The sequence below is a fragment of the Bufo bufo genome, chromosome 4 (genome assembly GCF_905171765.1).
Source record: "Bufo bufo chromosome 4, aBufBuf1.1, whole genome shotgun sequence".
NCBI classification, from domain to species: Eukaryota; Metazoa; Chordata; class Amphibia; order Anura; family Bufonidae; genus Bufo; species Bufo bufo.
Window position 1 is genome coordinate 185,074,115 of NC_053392.1, and position 15,592 is coordinate 185,089,706.

Here is a 15,592-nt window from a genome sequence, read left to right on the forward strand (position 1 = left end):
AATTGTGCCCCCTCGGTACAATTTCGTTTCAATCTACGAAATTGTCCGAAGGGCACATTCAAGAGCCAATTAGGTAAATGGCAACTTGAATGTAGGATGAATGCGTTTCTCGAAGAGGGTTTCTGGAAGGTCTTGCACACGTACTTTTCTCCTACTTTCGTAATTGACAAATCCAGGAATTCTATTTCTATATTCTCAGTGCTTCGTATAAAAGTCAAGTTAAGATTATTTATATTTAGTTCGGATATGAACTTATTTAAGCTTTCTTGATCCCCTTTCCAGATTAAAATAATGTCATCTATATAACGTCGCCAGAGCACCAGGTCGCCCCCTCTATGCGAATCTATAAACTCCCGTTCCCATTGTGCAAGAAACAAGTTTGCATAGCTGGGGGCAAACCTGGTGCCCATGGCGGTTCCTCTAATCTGCAGATAAAAACCTCCCTCAAAATAGAAATAGTTGTGTTCTAAAATATGTTGTATTCCCTCTAAAATAAAATCCGCTTGTGATGTCTTCATTTCTTTATTCCTTTCTAATTGGGCTTTAGTGGCCCTCAGGCCAGCTTCGTGGTCTATCACCGTGTAGAGGGACTGGACATCTAGAGTAGTCATAATCCAGTCCTCTCCCACAGTCAATCCTTCCAAAATTTCAATTATTTGGGTAGTATCTCTCAAGTGGGACATCGTGGTTTTTACCATCGGTTGTAGCCACGTGTCTACATATCTTGAGAGATTTGATGTTAAGGAGCCAATGCCTGAAACTATGGGGCGGCCCGGAGGATTCTCCATGTCTTTATGCACCTTTGGATGACTCCCGGTCTTTTATTGCCTTCCAAAGGTGCATAAAGACATGGAGAATCCTCCGGGCCGCCCCATAGTTTCAGGCATTGGCTCCTTAACATCAAATCTCTCAAGATATGTAGACACGTGGCTACAACCGATGGTAAAAACCACGATGTCCCACTTGAGAGATACTACCCAAATAATTGAAATTTTGGAAGGATTGACTGTGGGAGAGGACTGGATTATGACTACTCTAGATGTCCAGTCCCTCTACACGGTGATAGACCACGAAGCTGGCCTGAGGGCCACTAAAGCCCAATTAGAAAGGAATAAAGAAATGAAGACATCACAAGCGGATTTTATTTTAGAGGGAATACAACATATTTTAGAACACAACTATTTCTATTTTGAGGGAGGTTTTTATCTGCAGATTAGAGGAACCGCCATGGGCACCAGGTTTGCCCCCAGCTATGCAAACTTGTTTCTTGCACAATGGGAACGGGAGTTTATAGATTCGCATAGAGGGGGCGACCTGGTGCTCTGGCGACGTTATATAGATGACATTATTTTAATCTGGAAAGGGGATCAAGAAAGCTTAAATAAGTTCATATCCGAACTAAATATAAATAATCTTAACTTGACTTTTATACGAAGCACTGAGAATATAGAAATAGAATTCCTGGATTTGTCAATTACGAAAGTAGGAGAAAAGTACGTGTGCAAGACCTTCCAGAAACCCTCTTCGAGAAACGCATTCATCCTACATTCAAGTTGCCATTTACCTAATTGGCTCTTGAATGTGCCCTTCGGACAATTTCGTAGATTGAAACGAAATTGTACCGAGGGGGCACAATTTGAAGTGGAAGCAATGCATTTAAGAGACAAATTTTTGGCAAAACAATACCCTAGCAATTTACTAGAGGACTCATTAGAGAGAGTAAGAAAGCTATCAAGACGTACACTGTTAACAGTCAAAACAGCACAAAATAAAGAAACAGACTCCCAATTTAGAATAATTCTCCCCTACACAATACAAAGGAAGAAAATTGAGGAGATAGTGAAACGTCATTGGCACCTTTTATTGCAGGACAAAACCTTAGGTAGGATAATACCAACAAAACCACTAATTATATACACCAAAGCACCAAATTTGGGTATTAAGGTGGCCCCTTCCATCAAGACAAGACACAGTATAAACCCAGACTTGGGAGGATGGATGAATTTAAAAGGTTTTTTTAGATGTGGACAATGCACATGCTGTAAAATAACGAAAATCCCTAGAAATACAAAAAAGGTTCTTTCTAGCCAAAATTCATTTACATGGGAAATAGAACAGTTCTTAACGTGCAACACAGTGAGTGTGATCTACCTCGTCCAGTGCCCATGCGCCAGGCAGTACATCGGACGAACCAAAAGAGCCTTGAGAGTGAGAATATCCGAACATAGAAACATAGAAACATAGAAACATAGAATGTGTCGGCAGATAAGAACCATTTGGCCCATCTAGTCTGCCCAATATACTGAATACTATGGATAGCCCCCGGCCCTATCTTATATGAAGGATGGCCTTATGCCTATCCCATGCATGCTTAAACCCCTTCACTGTATTTGCAGCTACCACTTCTGCAGGAAGGCTATTCCATGCATCCACTACTCTCTCAGTAAAGTAATACTTCCTTATATTACTTTTAAACCTTTGCCCCTCTAATTTAAAACTGTGTCCTCTTGTGGTAGTTTTTCTTCTTTTAAATATGCTCTCTTCCTTTACCGAGTTGATTCCCTTTATGTATTTAAAAGTTTCTATCATATCCCCTCTGTCTCTTCTTTCTTCCAAGCTATACATATTAAGGTCCTTTAACCTTTCCTGGTAAGTTTTATCCTGCAATCCATGTACTAGTTTAGTAGCTCTTCTCTGAACTCTCTCTAGAGTATCTATATCCTTCTGGAGATATGGCCTCCAGTACTGCGCACAATACTCCAAGTGAGGTCTCACCAGTGTTCTGTACAGCGGCATAAGCACTTCACTCTTTCTACTGCTTATACCTCTCCCTATACATCCAAGCATTCTGCTGGCATTTCGTGCTGCTCTATTACATTGTCTTCCCACCTTTAAGTCTTCTGAAATAATTACTCCTAAATCCCTTTCCTCAGATACTGAGGTCAGGACTGTGTCAAATATTCTATATTCTGCCCTTGGGTTTTTACGCCCCAGGTGCATTATCTTGCACTTATCCACATTAAATTTCAGTTTCCAGAGTTCTGACCATTCTTCTAGTTTTCCTAAATCCTTTTCCATTTGGCGTTTCCCTCCAGGAACATCAACCCTGTTACATATCTTTGTGTCATCAGCAAAAAGACAAACCTTACCAGCGAGGCCTTTTGCAATATCACTTATGAAGATATTAAACAAAATCGGTCCCAGTACAGATCCCTGTGGAACCCCACTGGTAACATTACCTTGTTTTGAATGTTCTCCATTGACTACAACCCTCTGTTGTCTGTCACTCAGCCACTGCCTAATCCACTCAACAATATGGGAGTCCATGCTCAATGACTGCAGTTTATTGATAAGTCTTCTATGTGGGACAGTGTCAAAAGCCTTACTAAAATCTAGATATGCGATGTCTACTGCACCTCCACCGTCTATTATTTTATTCACCCAGTCAAAAAAATCTATAAGATTTGTTTGACATGATCTCCCTGAAGTAAACCCATGTTGTTTTTCATCTTGCAATCCATGGGATTTTAGATGTTCCCCAATCCTATCCTTTAATAGGGTTTCCATTAATTTGCCTACTATTGATGTCAGACTCACTGGTCTATAGTTGCTCGATTCCTCCCTACTACCTTTCTTGTGAATGGGCACGACATTTGCCAATTTCCATATTACGAATAACAAAAAGGGATATTTACAACACTCACTCTCAAGGCACTTTAAAGAGGCCCACAACCAAGACCCCACAGGGTTGGTTTTTGTGGCCCTGGAGAAAATTGAGAAGCACTGGAGAGGTGGGAATCACATCGAACGGATGTCTAGAGCAGAAACAAAACAGATTTACAATTTTGGAAGCATGTTGCCAGTGGGTTTAAATGCAGAAATGGAGATTTTTGGCTTTTTATGAGTTTGGGTGGTGTGCCTCTCATCCAATGGGGGATCGCATGTCTGGCCGTCTATCGGCGCTGCGACCCCCCCTTGGTGATAGGCCCACTCCCCCACATCTACCTACAACATATTAATCTACAAGTAGCTTGAACGTAAAACAAGAGAGAGGTTTTATTATCCTGCTTTTTATAATGAACAAGACCCCAAATTACCCTTCCCTCAAACATATTGGGTATATTTTATGTTGATTTTAACAGGAGTTATGTATTTTATGTAGTTGATGTATTTTATAAACTTAAGAGTGTAAATTGATCAACTGAAGATTGCTTTTTTCGCTGTCTATACTTATTATAATATCCTGATGCAATGGAAAGAAAAAACGCATGGACAACGAAAAAAACGCATGCAAATCGCATTGATACCGCAATGTGTTCAAAATACATTCCAGTCCAGATTTTATAATGATCTTGTGGGGACATAAAAGGAAGTGATGTACAACAGGGATTCAGCCACTGAGGAAGAGGAGTGAAGTCCTCGAAACGCGTCTGGCGTGGAAATCCCTGCTGCAAGTGTTAATCCGGACATGAGAAAGATCATTTGATTGACTTTTCAAATTTGGAGCGCTCCATTTCTCCCATCTTGCTATGCGCACTAGCACATCAGATACCGGAACTAAGTAACGAAGTCCCGCGATATCTCTGTAGGAACACGTGACCTAGAACAGAGTGCGAGGACGCCGGAAGTAAGTACAGCAGCGCGGTGTGGAAGGCAGGTGAACGAGAGGGCCGGATATCTGCAGACACCGGTAAGCAATATCTCTCCACAGCCTGTGACCACCGCACACAATCCACTCCGGTGAGGAAAGACTGAACGCCACAATTGGCGGATTGTATGTTATCGAGATCTGAATCACAGACTCGAAAGAAGTCAGTACTGTCCGGACGTTGATTGCTGGTATTTAAAGGAACATTGTCCCAGATTGAAATATTGTATCATGGACTTTCCAATTTGAACTAGTTGCACATGTCATCCATCTAGGACCGTTAGACAAGTGGAAATTTTATTGAGTTTTTAGGGGGATATTTTATGTATTATGTACCATGTATTCACCTTTGATTTAGACATATGTCATATTTTTTAAACATTAAAAGCTGATGTTGTGATCCACATAGTGAGTGCCAGTCCCTACTATCCAAACCTATCAGACATTGAGGGCGTATCCTAGTGATATGCACCCAATCCGAAATGGGAATACCCCTTGGGCTTTTTTTCTGGCGGAACGCACCGGAACGGCGTTCCGCCACCTTTTGACATCGCAGCCTGCGATGTATCAGCGGGGAGGGACTGAGAGGAGGAGCTGGGGGCCGTTCACTGTGCTCCGGCCCCGCAGCTCCAGTAGAGACTTATAAAATGTGTAATTAAATGAATAATGATTCATGCTGCCCCCTCAGTAGTATAACTTTCAATATATTGTACTCACAGGGCTACTGTTATCGTAATGCAGGCCGGCCGGGCAGACGAGCGGCAGCGTCACGGACTGACGTCACGTGCCTGCGCCGCCTACTTCATTCATAAAGCAGCGCAGGCACGTGACGTCAGTCAGTGACGCTGCCGCTCGTCTGCCAGGCCGGCCTGCATTACGATAACAGTAGCCCTGTGAGTACAATATATTGAAAGTTATACTACTGAGGGGGCAGCATGAATCATTATTCATTTAATTACACATTTTATAACTGTACTGGAGTGGAAATGGGGGGTCTGTGGATGACACTGTTATGGGGTGGAGGGGGGTCTGTGGATGGCACTGTTATGGGGTGGAGAGGGGTCTGTGGATGGCACTGTTATGGGGTGGGGGGGGTCTGTGGATGGCACTGTTATGGGGTGGGGGGGTCTGTGGATGGCACTGTTATCGGGTGGGGGGGTCTGTGGATGGCACTGTTATGGGGTGGGGGGTCTGTGGATGGCACTGTTATGGTGTGAGGGGGGGGGTCTGTGGATGGCACTGTTATGGGGTGGGGGTCTGTGGATGGCACTGTTATGGGGTGGGGGGGGGGGGTCTGTGGATGGCACTGTTATGGGGTGGGGGGGTCTGTGGATGGCACTGTTATGGGGTGGGGGGGTCTGTGGATGGCACTGTTATAGGATGGGGGGGGGTCTGTGGATGGCACTGTTATAGGATGGGGGATCTGTGGATGCCATCCCCAGATCCTCCACCCCATAACAGTGCCATCCCCAGATCCCCCATTAACAGTGCCATCCCCAGATCCCCCATTAACAGTGCAATCCCCAGATCCCCCATTAACAGTGCCATCCCCATCTGGGGGGTTTCTTTGCTTGGCTGGACTTTTATAGCCCCCCCCAAATTTTACTTGCATCCCTGTTCTCTAAAGGGGCGGTTTTAGGGGGCGGTCCTAGGGGTGGGTATGGGGGGCGGTCCTAGGGGTGGGTACAGGGGGGCGGTCCTAGGGGTGGGTAGGGGGGGCGGTCCTAGGGGCAGGTAGGGGGCGGTCCTAGGGTTGGGTAGGGGCGTGGCCAGGGGGAGGGGGGTGAGTTCCACCACCTTTTCTCTGAGAAAAAAAACCCCTTAAGGACTCGGCCCTATTTCACCTTACGGACTTGGCCATTTTTTGCAAATCTGACCAGTGTCACTTTAAGTGCTGATAACTTTAAAACGCTTTGACTTATCCAGGCCATTCTGAGATTGTTTTTTCGTCACATATTGTACTTCATGACACTGGTAAAATGAAGTAAAAAAATAAATTTTTATTTATAAAAAAATACCAAATTTACCATAAATTTGTAAAAAATTGCAAATTTCCAAGTTTCAATTTCTCTACTTCTATAATACATAGTAATACCTCCAAAAATAGTTATTACTTTACATTCCCCATATGTCTACTTCATGTTTGGATCATTTTGGGAATGATATTTTATTTTTTGGGGATGTTACAAGGCTTAGAAGTTTAGAAGCAAATCTTGACATTTTTCTGAATTTTCAAAAACCAAATTTTTAGGGACCAGTTCAGGTCTAAAGTCACTTTTCATAATAGAAACCACCCAAAAATGACCCCATTCTATAAACTACACCCCTCAAGGTATTCAAAACTGATTTTACAAACCTTGTTAACCTTTTAGGTGTTCCACAACAATTAAGTTACAAAGCAAGGGTTAACAGCCAAACCAAACTCAATATTTATGGCCCTGATTCTGTAGTTTACAGAAACACCCCATATGTGGTTGTAAACTACTGTACGGGCACACGGCAGGGCGCAGAGGGAAAGGAATGCCATACGGTTTTTGGAAGGCAGATTTTGCTGGACTGTTTTTTTTTACGCCATGTCCCATTTGAAGCCCCCCTGATGCAACCCTAGAGTAGAAACTCCATAAAAGTGACCCCATCTAAGAAACTACACCCCTCAAGGTATTCAAAACAGATTTTACAAACGTTGTTAACCCTTCAGGTGTTCCACCAAGAGTTATTGGCAAGTGGAGATGAAATTTCAGAATTAAAATTTTTGGGGAAATTTTCCATTTTAATCCAGGAAAGGATTGCCAAACGGTTTTTGGAAGGCAGATTTTGCTGGACTGTTTTTTTTTGACACCATGTCCCATTTGAAGCCCCCCTGATGCACCCCTAGAGTAGAAACTAAAAAGTGGCCCCATTTTAGAAACTACGGGATAGGGTGGCAGTATTGTTGGTACTAGTTTAGGGTACATATGATTTTTGGTTTCTCTATATTACACTTTTTGTGAGGCAAGATAACAAGAAATAGCTGTTTTGGCACCGTTTTTATTTTTTGTTATTTACAACATTCATCTGACAGGTTAGATCATGTGATATTTTTATAGACCAGGTTGTCACGGATGCGGCGATACCTAATATGTATACTTTTTTTTATTTATGTAAGTTTTACACAATGATTTCATTTTTGAAGCAAAAAAAAATCATGTTTTAGTGTTTCCATATTCTGAGAGCCATATTTTTTCAGTTTTGGGCGATTACCTTAGGTAGGGTATGATTTTTGCGGGATGAGATGACGGTTTTATTGGCACTATTTTGGGGTGCGTGTGACTTTTTGATCGCTTGCTATTACACTTTTTGTGATGTAAGGTGACAAAAAATTGTTTATTTAGCACAGTTTTTATTTTAAATTTTTTACGGTATTCATCTGAGGGGTTAGTTCATGTGATATTTTTATAGAGCCGGTCGATACGGATGCGGCGATACCTAATATGTATTTTTTTTTTTATTTATGTAAGGTTTACACAATGATTTCATTTTTGTAGCAAAAAAAATCATGTTTTAGTGTTTCCATAGTCTGAGAGCCATAATTTTTTCAGTTTTTGGGCGATTACCTTGGGTAGGGTATGATTTTTGCGGGATGAGATGACTGTTTTATTGGCACTATTTTAGGGTGCGTGTGACTTTTTGATCGCTTGCTATTACACTTTTTGTGATGTAAGGTGACAAAAAATGGTTTATTTAACACAGTTTTTATAAAAAAAAAATTACGGTGTTCATCTGAGGGGTTAGGTCATGTGATATTTTTATAGAGCCGGTCGATACGGACGCGGCGATACCTAATATGTATACTATTTTGTGATGTAAGGTGACAAAAAATGGTTTATTTAGCACAGTTTTTTGTCTCCATATTCTAAACCATAGTTTTTTAATTTTTTGGGCGATTGTCTCAGGTAGGGGCTCATTTTTTGCAGGATGAGATGACGGTTAGTTTGGTTCTATTTTGGTGGGCAAACACCTTTTTGATCGCTTGCTGTTGTACTTCTTGTGATGTAAGGAGACAAAAAAATGGTTTATTTAGCACAGTTTTTATTTTTTATTTTTTACGGTGTTCATCTGAGGGGTTAGGTCATGTGATATTTTTATAGAGCCGGTTCCCCTATTTTTTACAATTTTTTTTAAACTTTATTTAGGGAAAATGATGTTTTTGTTTATTTTTACTTGAAACTTTTAATTTTTTGGGGTTCTAATCCTTTACAATGCATTCCAATACTTCTGTATTGGAATGCATTGGCTGTATGAGTAATACTGTGTGTATTACTCATACAGCTTCCGGCCTGTGAGATCCAGGGGGCTGGATCTCACAGGCTCTTCACCGGAAGGCCATCGGGAAGGCCTTCCTGAGGCATCGCGCTGCCTTCCATGCCATCGGGTCCCCCCACAGCCCCATGGGGACCCGATGGCACCGCCGACCTCTGCCGCTGCACCAGGTAAAAGCTGCAAAACGCAGGTCTGAATTGACCGCGCATTTAGCCGTGGTGCCTGCTCAATGATTTGAGCAGGCACCGTGTTCCGATCACCGCCCGCCGGCGGCGGTGATCGGAACTATAGATGACGTACCGGTACGTCATGAGTCCTTAAGGACTTGGGAACCATGCCGTACCGGTACGTCATGGGTCCCTAAGGGGTTAAAGATAAAACTAAAAAAAGGCTCTTTCTCCCAAATATATCCCTACTGTAGTGGGCAGAATACCCACTGTGACAAGTGTGATCACGCGGTCTTCAAAGCTCTCCCTGAGTAGGGCTATGAGAAGAGAAAAACAATACAATCTATGACTGTGGATTGGCACCAAAGGCTAACAATGACCACTGATAGATGGGGATATGACAATAAAAACATAAAAGATTGTTATGTAACTATTCATAGCCTAAACTGTCCCTGCACTTTCCCTACCTAGGGAGCGTAACAAGGACCTGATAAGGACGAGTCTGCTGTCTTCAAAGATATCCCTGGGGGTATCCTACGTATATGGTAACATCATCCTGTACATACAAAGTCAGGAATAGTACAAATGGTCCCACTGGTGTCTTATATCAAAGGGAAATAGCCTGTGCTTCATCATAAATTAGGTGCATCCTTTGGCAGTGCCATAGATTTAATGCTGGTGAAGGGAGATGAGGGACTCATGTGCAGTCGCACACTGTTGCCCTTTTTAGTGTTCATATGGGTCTGTCTACCTGCATGCCAACCACTTACTAGCAACAGTCCAGGTTATTGCATTCACTTGAATGGAACAAAGCTGCAATATTCAGTATTACTACTAAGAAGACGGCATGCAGGTAGATGTTTAAGAGGTTTCAGTTAATGCACAAACACCATAGCCCCTTCCAAGAGCTGATTGGTGGTGGTGCAGAGTAGTGATGAGCGGCAGGGGTCATATTCGAATTTGTGATATTTTGCGAATATTTTGTAGAATATTCGGCGAATATTCACAAATTCGAATATTCCTTATATTCTACATTATTTTACTTGAAAAATCTGCAATGTAATGATCGCGTAATATGCGAATATTACATGATCAATACAGGTGTGGGTCAAAAAGGAATATATAGCACTATAAAATATAGTGGTATATATTTGTTTTTTAGAATATTCTTAATTTTTTTCCATCTGAAATTATGATTCCTCCCTGCTTAAGTTACTTGTCAAGAAACTCAAGCAGGGAGGAATCATAACTTCAGATGGAAAAAAAAGATGAATATTGTAAAAAACTAATATATAGCACTATATTCTAAGCTGAAGAGACATTGGGTGATGCACTGGGGTCCAATGTTTGAATCAAAAACCAATGTTTGTGTGGGATTCCTCTGGGAACTCTGGTTTCCTACCACACTCCAAAGACACTCTGATAGGGAATTTAGATTGTGAGTCCCAATGGGGACACTGCCACGGAATATGTTAGCCCTAAATTGCTACTAAAAGGGGATTAAATTCAAATCTTACTTTTTCTTACTGCATGGTGGACATTTAATTAACCTGCTCAATAAAAGACATGACTGGTACAACTGTTTTGTGTTATTAGATTAGTTACATTCTGTTTGCCTATAATTGTTACTTAGGTGACAATCAGAACACATTTTATTAGTAATAAATGCAGAATTACAGATAATTCTAAAGGGTTCACATTTTCTTGTCACGGTAGATCTTAGATTCAAAGTAATACATTTTACTAAGTAGTAGTAAAGTACAACAAACCAGTTGGTCTAGGATAGAGAAGTGGTTAAAGGAGTGACTCATACAATCATATAAAACTATGTAAACATAATTATGTTTCCATTAACCAGTTCACTTACTAATAATAGAGTGTTTCCTGTTTGGGTCCTACTTCCCTTTCTGACTCCCAGTTATGTTACTGCACACAGAGTTCACTGAGAGTTGCAACACTGCTATGAACATGTCTGAAGTGACTGAGACAGAATCATTCAAGGCATGCTGATGGCAGTGCAGCAGTGAACTCCGGGCATTTGTGTTGCTGAAATTATAAAGCACTTGCTCCAAGCTCTGACATACACCGCCTAAGGGGTGTAAGGATGAGCGAGAGATCGGTGCGTTTAAATGTTACCCCCCTGCTGACTAGATGTAAAAGTAAAATCGGCATCTGGCAGAAGCTACCAATTGGGCAGGTGGAAAGAATTGCCTTAATAAAAATGGTTTTGCTTCCCCGGATTCTGTATATCCTGGTTAGCGGAAGAGGATGGCGGATTATCGGTTCCTTTTTTTCAGGGATACTATCTAGCCTCCCAAGTCCAGTGGATAAAATCAGGGGGAAACAATATAATAGACTATCTGGAACGGGGCTTTAGTGGCCTTAAATATAACATATTCAGTATACTCGAGATGGGATTCATTAAAAATAAAGGGAAAAAATGTCCAATATGCCGAATGGTGGACCTTTCTTGGGGTAAGATAAAAAAAAATACTAGGAATTTCGAATACCCCATACCTTTCACTGCTGTGGTGTAATAGTAACATTTTAGAGTTTCAATTAATTACAGATTTTAAACACTGGGTAAACAATGGTATAATACACTGCTCAAAAAAATAAAGGGAACACAAAAATAACACATCCTAGATCTGAATGAATTAAATATTCTTCTGAAATACTTTGTTCTTTACATAGTTGAATGTGCTGACAACAAAATCACACAAAAATAAAAAAATGGAAATCAAATTTTTCAACCCATGGAGGTCTGGATTTGGGGTCACACTCAAAATTAAAGTGGAAAAACACACTACAGGCTGATCCAACTTTGATGTAATGTCCTTAAAACAAGTCAAAATGAGGCTCAGTAGTGTGTGTGGCCTCCACGTGCCTGTATGACCTCCCTACAACGCCTGTGCATGCTCCTGATGAGGTGGCGGACGGTCTCCTGAGGGATCTCCTCCCAGACCTGGACTAAAGCATCTGCCAACTCCTGGACAGTCTGTGGTGCAACGGGACGTTGGTGGATAGAGCGAGACATGATGTCCCAGATGTGCTCAATTGGATTCAGGTCTGGGGAACGGGCGGGCCAGTCCATAGCATCAATGCCTTCGTCTTGCAGGAACTGCTGACACACTCCAGCCACATGAGGTCTAGCATTGTCTTGCATTAGGAGGAACCCAGGGCCAACCGCACCAGCATATGGTCTCACAAGGGGTCTGAGGATCTCATCTCGGTACCTAATGGCAGTCAAGCTACCTCTGGCGAGCACATGGAGGGCTGTGCGGCCCTCCAAAGAAATGCCACCCCACACCATTACTGACCCAATGCCAAATCGGTCATGCTGGAGGATGTTGCAGGCAGCAGAACGTTCTCCACGGCGTCTCCAGACTCTGTCACGTCTGTCACATGTGCTCAGTGTGAACCTGCTTTCATCTGTGAAGAGCACAGGGTGCCAGTGGCGAATTTGTCAATCTTGGTGTTCTCTGGCAAATGCCAAACGTCCTGCACGGTGTTGGGCTGTAAGCACAACCCCCACCTGTGGACGTCGGGCCCTCATATCACCCTCATGGAATCTGTTTCTGACCGTTTGAGCAGACACATGTACATTTGTGGCCTGCTGGAGGTCATTTTGCAGGGCTCTGGCAGTGCTCCTCCTGTTCCTCCTTGCACAAAGGCGGAGGTAGCGGTCCTGCTGCTGGGTTGTTGCCCTCCTACGGCCTCCTCCACGTCTCCTGATGTACTGGCCTGTCTCCTGGTAGCGCCTCCATGCTCTGGACACTACGCTGACAGACACAGCAAACCTTCTTGCCACAGGTCGCATTGATGTGCCATCCTGGATAAGCTGCACTACCTGAGCCACTTGTGTGGGTTGTAGACTCCGTCTCATACTACCACTAAAGTGAAAGCACCGCCAGCATTCAAAAGTGACCAAAACATCAGCCAGGAAGCATAGGAATTGAGAAGTGGTCTGTTGTCACCACCTGCAGAACCACTCCTTTATTGGGGGTGTTTTGCTAATTGCCTATAATTTCCACCTGTTGTCTATCCCATTTGCGCAACAGCATGTGAAATTGATTGTCACTCAATGTTGCTTCCTAAGTGGACAGTTTGATTTCACAGAAATGTGATTGACTTGGAGTTACATTGTGTTGTTTAAGTGTTCCCTTTATTTTTTTGAGCAGTGTATATATATCACAGTTAGTAAAGAATGGGAGAATAAGAGCACTCACAGAACTATGCCCTGGTAAAAACATAGATTTAATGTGCCAGTACCGTTACTGCTACACAAATATTTTACCACAATAATACACAAATTTTTAGATTTTTGTTACCAACACACGACAACACGGGTGACTATTTCTCAAGTTTATAGGATAATAAGGAAGGGAATGGGGAAAATATTAAAATTGAAAAGTGAGGAAAAGTGGGTAAAGGATATTGAACTAAACACAATTGAATGTGGGAATATATATAAAAATATAAAAAAGACAACGATTTCTAGTAATTTTAGGATTATTTGTTTCAATATTATCCATAGAATATACAGTATCTGCTAATACTGTTAAATAAGATTTATAAGGAACGAGAAACAAAATGTTGGAGATGTAGTGAAGAGTCTGCCAATTACATTCTTATGATATGGACCTGTTCAAGTATGCAATCGTATTGGCGAGGGATTTTTGGAGCTTTAAGTGCAAAGTCTTCAATATCCCTTCCATATAAACTGGAAGTGGCTCTCTTAGGTTGTTTCCCGTCACCAATTAGGGAAAGAGAGAAGAAAAGAATCTGGACAAGAGGCCTCATGGCGGCAAAAGTGATTATAGCAAGAGAATGGGGTTCAAAAAGAGCACCGAACATTAGGCAATGGAAAAATCTTATTGAATTGATTGAGAGGTATGAGGAATACGCGGTACGTCCTAAATGAGTATTATCTGTACCCCGGGGTGGGGGGGAGAGAGACTGGAGCGGCTACTGGCGAAGTTCACTGAGATGACCATGGGGGAGGGGGGAAGAAGGCGGATAAGGATGGATCGACAGAAGATGATCTGAGACAAAAGTAACGCGGCAGCGACTGGGGAGCTGTGAAACTCCCTAAAACAGTGTAGATTATGCATTAGATTTATATGTTTCTGTCTGTTCAATGTGTTATAATTTTTTATATTTATATCTGTAATGTTGGCACTCGGATTCAGCACTGTTAAATTTTATTCAAATTTTGTATTGTAAGAAAAAACCTAATAAACAAATAGAAAAACACAAAAAAAACACATTTTATTAGTAATAAATGCAGAATTCCAGATAATTCTAAAGGGTTCGCATTTTCTTGTCACTGTAGATCTTAGATTCAAAGTAATACAAATCAATAGTAGAATGAGAAGTAGATGACTACTTGGACAAGCAATGATAACCCCAGTAGACGGTGTGATGTCGACCAATCAGCCCTTGTGTAAAAACCAGCAAACTCTTTGGTGGTGCGCAGCAATATGAGAACAAAGATCCAATAGATGCAATGATAAGAGAAAGAAGTTGCGGCACTCACCCAGTTGCGAAAGCAATTTCAGGCTTTATTACTTCATATCGAATCAACAGACAGGCAGGGGAGTGGAGCAAGCCATTCACTGAGGATCGGAGGTGACGGCCATTTCGCGCTGGACTAGCGCTTCGTCAGACCGCTATGACGTCTCTGCGCACCAAACGTGCTACAAATAGGCGTCGCCTCAAACCATCCCCATAGTGACGGCAGGGCGCTCCATACAAACAGAAACAAAGTAAGACCACATCAAAGAGAAGGACACATAAGTAACAGAACATAGTAAAACATGCAGGCAATGATTAAGCCATTACTGATATGACAAATAACAAATAAGACAGACGACCACAAACACGTAGTGGGAATAGAGGGAAAGAATCGGCTAGCGGAATAGACTATAAGAACACCGCCATATCATTCTTATCATTTAAACCAGATGGGCCAGTAGCTGCCGTTTTAATGATCCACCATGCCTCCCGCTGCAGCAAGAGGCGGTGGCGATCACCACCCCGGGGGATGGATCCCACCGCCTCTATGCCCGCAAAAGAGAGGCACCACCAAATAGTTTGCTGGTTTTTACACAAGGGCTGATTGGTCGACATCACACCTCCTACTGGGGTTATCATTGCTTGTCCAAGTAGTGCCGCCGTAATCTACTTCTCATTAGACGTACCTATCTAAGGGGGTGGGGCTACAAATTGAAGAAGTCATATGATTGGTAAAAGAAACTAGGGGTGAGCTGGAGTCCAAACTGAAAACACTTTATTATCAGTAGGTAAAATATTTTGTGATAACATAATTATGTCTATATAGTTTTATGAGTGCACAACTCCTATAATAATAGCACTCCTGGTGGTCTAGGGTAGTGAAAGGGTTTATGGTAATATCCCTGATTTTCCCTCTCTTTCTGTTACAAGATATAGGTGCTAAATGCCTGATTGCTGTGGG

The 15,592-nt window shown here is 42.1% G+C and overlaps 1 protein-coding gene across 1 annotated transcript in view; it reads left to right on the forward strand.

Moving 5' to 3' along the window:
• The first annotated feature begins 954 nt into the window (after positions 1-954).
• The window catches only part of LOC120999093, a 76,860-nt gene continuing 62,222 nt past the window's right edge, over positions 955-15,592 (forward strand). Inside the window, exon 1 of the mRNA XM_040429964.1 lies at positions 955-1,882. Within this exon, the coding sequence (XP_040285898.1) occupies positions 955-1,882 (928 nt within the window). The remainder of the gene's footprint in view (positions 1,883-15,592) is intronic.